General features: G+C 41.7%; 1 protein-coding gene across 1 annotated transcript; it reads left to right on the forward strand.

Annotated features, from left to right (window-relative positions):
* Positions 1-567: 567 nt before the first annotated feature.
* LOC131234638 (pentatricopeptide repeat-containing protein At1g64583, mitochondrial-like) lies at positions 568-1,271 on the forward strand. Its single transcript, XM_058231563.1, has 2 exons — positions 568-784; positions 904-1,271. Exons 1-2 carry the CDS (start codon positions 568-570, stop codon positions 1,269-1,271), a joined length of 585 nt encoding a protein of 194 aa, XP_058087546.1.
* The last annotated feature ends 3,755 nt before the right edge of the window (positions 1,272-5,026 follow it).

Here is a 5,026-nt window from a genome sequence, read left to right on the forward strand (position 1 = left end):
CCCAAGCCCAAGCCAAATTAATAAAACAGGCTTAAATTTTATAATTAGATCATGCGCCCTAATATTTCACCAGAACCCGTCCTGAGCTGCCAAGTTCGCAAGCCCAATGAGCCATACTGGCACATTGACAACCCAGCAACAATCCTAACAATCACTTGAGAAAAAAGAAAAAAAAGAAAAAAAAGAAGAAAAAACAAAGCTTAAATCAAATAAAATATTAAATATATCAGTAAAAGTTTGATAACAATGATGACAGAAAAATCATCTCCCTTGCATGTTCTGGTGTGTGGTACACCAGCCAATCCGCTTCCCTGCAAGTGGTGGGGTCCACCTGAAATTTTTATCTGTGTCATGTTTGGGACCATGCTCCACAATATAGTTACAAAACATATGGACGGCGTGGATATACAATACATACATCGAAGTGGGTCCTACAGTCAGGGTCGCACCCACATCAATGGTTCCGGGGTGGCAGCCGCACTCCACAGGACCACAACTACTACCATCCCCTCTTCTCTTCTCTCATCAGGAGTCGTTTGGCACCCACATAATCTTCGATTTCGTAAAATGTCGTCGAGAAGAGCTGCCGCTGCCGCTGCTCAAAAGGGTAAAACTCTCTCCTCTCCAGCTTCTATTGAAATTACCATTTCTGCCCTTGATTCTAAAATCACAGAGAACAAGATCCCGACTCCAACCCAATTCAACCATTTGGTGAATGATCTATTCAATTCGATTCGAGCCGGTGCTTTTGTGAGGTTTGAAGATGCAGCGGGCCTCTTCAATTGTATGATCCGCACGCAGCCACTGCCTTCAATCCAGACCTTTAATCGCCTGTTAACTACTATTGCTAAAATGAAACACTATTTGATTGTGATTTCTTTGCATCGGAGATGAATTGGTTAGGGATCCCATCCGATATCTATACATGGAACATTCTTCTCAATTGTTCCTGCCGCTTGAATGGCATCGGTTCTGGTTTTGCTATTCTCAGCAACATCCTGAAACGTGGCCATGAGCCGAATCTCGTGACTCTGGCTACTTTTATTAAGGGGTTTTGTATGGAAGGGCGGATTGGGGAAGCGAGTAGTTTCTTTCTGAAGACGGTAGAAATGGGATATCCTTATAATGTGGTGTCGTTCGGGATACTAATTGACGGTCTTTGCAAGTCGGGGAACAATGGAATGACTCTTGGGTTGCTTCGGAAAATGGAGAAGGGAGAGGGTAAATGTAGTCCTAACTCTGTTGTTTATACTCAACCTGTCAGTAGCTAATCTGCGTCCGACACCATTCAACCTTTTCCAGCAATCCAACGAGGTGTGCCAATGGCTTAAATGCCACCCAGGGCTCACGTTAGAAGAACCCACTACTATAAATTACAATAGAAAAGTCCTTGGAAACGAAATCGCCGTTTAATTCCCCTATTTTTATTTTTTTAATCTTACACTACAACTTTTCTAATTTATCGCTTTTGCCTTTGTTGCTTTGCTTAGAAGCAAAAGAGAATATCGACAAAGAGAAAAGGGGATATATATATGGAGAGAGAATGTCAATTCCAGAAGAAAATCACAAAAACTGAATAATGGAACGCGGCGGTACCATACAGAAGTGGGCCCACATATGAATTTAGGACATCAAACCCGTCCATGTGATGCGTGACCTCAACTTGACCCTGCCAACCAAATACCAATCAGAAACTTAAGTGAGCCACACCACATGGAACAAGTTGTGAGTTGGACGCCTACCGTTGATTTGAATAGGAGGCCCACCATGTAGTGTATCTGCAATCCGGTCCATTCAGACCCTTCATCTCAGAAAAAAACTCAGGCTGTCATGCCACTCAGGTGGGCTACAGTGCAAATTAAGGGTAAGCGTTCCCTCCCATGTTGTTCACTGTTCTGTGGCCCACCTTTCAGGCTCATATTTAGTATCTACGAGTAGCATAATCTCATGCATCTGATGGACGGGTTGGATTTCCTGCATACGTCATGTGGGCTCCATATTGGCCCGATATCCCATCTCCATGTGGAATACGTCCGGAAAAATGATTTTCGTTTTCGAGCGACAGCTTTGAGTTGATTTTTAGGCCTCATGAGTCATGATAACACGGTGACACATCTTATGGTTGAAGTGGATTTCACTGTACACATCACGTTGTGGCCCACATGAGTCACCCCACTTCGCTCTCATTGTAAGATCTGCCACATTACTCCTAGGAGACCAGTTTCACATATGGGTTGGTTCTCACGAGAACTTGTGAAAACCTTTTGAGAACTCATTTTACTTGATGTGTGCACAAAATCCATTGGATGAGAATCACCTAACGACATGCCTATGGTTTAAAAGTCAACCTAATCTAAAAATTAGGTGGGACGTAGTAGAGTGGGAGAGAATCTTAAGTTGAGTTGCAAGCTCAACCATTCATCCAAGCTAAATAGATGGCATGTGCATATTAGGTGAAATGAGTTCTCGAGTTTTCACAGAACTAGGTAAAGTTAGTTGTGTTTGAGCATTTTATCATGTATGTGTATAGGATTTTCCTAACATCCCACAGTCCCCGTACCTTTTAAATGGTTCAATAATTGACTTATTATTGGTTTGGTTCAATAATTGACTTATTATTGGTTTGATTTATTCACATGCATTCATATAGGTAAGAGCAAGCCATGGTGCCAGAATTATGTCGATCAGGTGATCCTAACCCATTCAAAGGGGCCAATTTATTACAACCCTCCCATTGTTTAGAGCCATAAATCACATAGTTAGAATTATCAAATCAAAATGCTACTTTAGAAACATTTTTAAAAAAAAATAAATTTTCAAGTAGGATTTATCCTCTAAGATGTTTCTGATGGGGATTTTCTCCTCATGGCTCGACCGGTCGAGGGTCTTGCACGACCGGTCAAGGGTGGTGCTCGACCAGTCGAGGCCTGACTCGACTTAAAGTCTATCGACCAATTGTGTTAATTCTTCCGCGCTACTCGACCAATCGAGGACTCTGCTCAACCGGTCGAGCTAGGGTCCGCTCAACCAATCGAAGGTTCGCTCGACCAGTTGAGGTTATGCAGATTCATGTCCGGATTTTGTGCAGACTGTATAAATTTGAGGCGGTTTTCATAGAGGTGTAGAAGGGAGTTGCCTAAACTATAAATAGGGGTCCCTAGGGTTGTTCTAGGGAAGGCAAGAGGGTTTCCTAAAGCTTCATAAGGGTTTGCTAAAGGGTTTATGACTATCAAAGGTGTGAGAGAGAAAGAGAGAGAGGAAGCTTGTGGAAGGGAGGTTCTGCTCGTAGAGGTGATCTACTATATACTTAACATCTCAGTGCTTCTGCGTCCTCGTGATCGGTGAGATTTCTCCATTTTTCTTTATTTTCTTATTGTTTATCCACTCCTGCGTGAGTGAAGAAGGTTTGATCCAAGCGGTGTGTGCTTGTGATTGGTTGTAACGTTCTACTTTATAGTGAATTGTTGATCTTGATGAGGTCCTGTGGTTTTTACCTCTTTGAGGGTTTTCCACGTAAAAATCTTTTGTGTTGTGTGGTTTATGCTTTGATTTATTTCATTGCTTTATTATCCCATAATTCTGTTTTTGGGAGGCTGGATCATAAGGTTTTGTACAACGGCCCCAAACAAAGTGGTATCAAAGCATCCAGGTTTATTGAAAGGAGTGGGATCCGTTCTGAATTATGGAAGTTGGCTCATCAAGGATGATCAGTCTTAATGGTTCTGAATTATAGAAGGTGGTAATAATTTTTTCTAATAAGATGACTTGTGAATCTCAAGTTCAAATATGGTGGTTCTGTGGCTGAGCACATGAATAAAGTCAGCAATATATTGAACAGCTCTCCACCATGAAGATGGTCCTGGACGATGAATTATAGGCTTTGTTATTGCTTAGCTCATAGCCTAATGGTTGAGAGACATTGGTGGTGTCTCTGAGTAACTCCGTGCCAGACGGAAAAGTGTCTATGGAATAAGTAACTAGTTGTCTCTTCAATGAAGAGATAAAGAGGAAGTCTCAGGGGTCCATTTAGCAAGAGGCCCTTATGACACAAGAACGGGGGAGATGAAAGAACAGAAAAGGTGAGAAGACCCGAGATAAATCAAGAGGCAAATCGAGTACTAGGAAGGATGTTGAATGCTGAAATTGTGGCAAGAAGGGCCACTATAAGCATGAATGTCGTAAGAATAAGAACGACAAGAAAGGAAAAGGAAAAGAGAAGGAAGATGAATCAGATTCCACTGCGGTCACTTCAGATGACAATGTTATATTTATTCTTTCAACAAATCATGATATTTGCCTCACGGTTATGAGTCAGGACACTAACTAAGTGATAGACTCGAGAGCCTCGTTTCATACGACTCCACGCAGGGATTTCTTCACAAGCTACGAGTCAGGTGACTTTGGGACCGCGAAGATAGAAAATTCTGGCATATCGAAGATCATAGGGGTTGTTGATATTTGTATAAAGACCGATGTAGGCTGCACATTGGTTCTCAGGGATGTAAGGCATATTCCAGACCTTCACCTTAACTTGATGTCGACGAAAAGGTTGGATGATGATGGCTATGAAAGCCGATTTATTAGTGGGCGTTGGAAGCTCATCAAGGGTTCATTGATCGTCGCCAGAGGAAAGAAGTGTTGCACCATATACAAGGTAAGTGTCATTGTGTGCAAGGGTGGTTGAACGCAGCGAAAAATTCAGCTATTGACATGTAACACAGGCGTCTAGGCCACATGAGTGAAAAAAGGGCTTTAACTACTAGCAAAGAAGCGACTCATTCTAGACGTGACAGGTATACCTCTCAAAACTTGTATTGATTGTTTATCAAAGAAACAACATAGAGTTTCATTTGTTAAATCTTCTTCTCATGTTAATAAAGTACATGCATTAGATTTTGTTTATTCTGATATTTGTGGTACTATGGGGACAAAGACCTTGGGTGGGACATTATATTTTGTTACTTTTATAGATGATGCATCTAGGAGGGTTTGGGTTTATACTTTGAAATTCAAGGACGATGTCTTT

The sequence above is a fragment of the Magnolia sinica genome, chromosome 19 (genome assembly GCF_029962835.1).
Source record: "Magnolia sinica isolate HGM2019 chromosome 19, MsV1, whole genome shotgun sequence".
Taxonomy (NCBI): Eukaryota; Viridiplantae; Streptophyta; class Magnoliopsida; order Magnoliales; family Magnoliaceae; genus Magnolia; species Magnolia sinica.

Bases quoted from the DNA above. Each gene is read 5' to 3' on its own strand.
- LOC131234638 (XM_058231563.1), top strand. From the start codon at position 568: ATGTCGTCGAGAAGAGCTGCCGCTGCCGCTGCTCAAAAGGGTAAAACT. The intron at 785-903 runs GTATGATCCGCA...TGAATTGGTTAG, and splicing joins TGCAGCGGGCCTCTTCAATT to GGATCCCATCCGATATCTAT.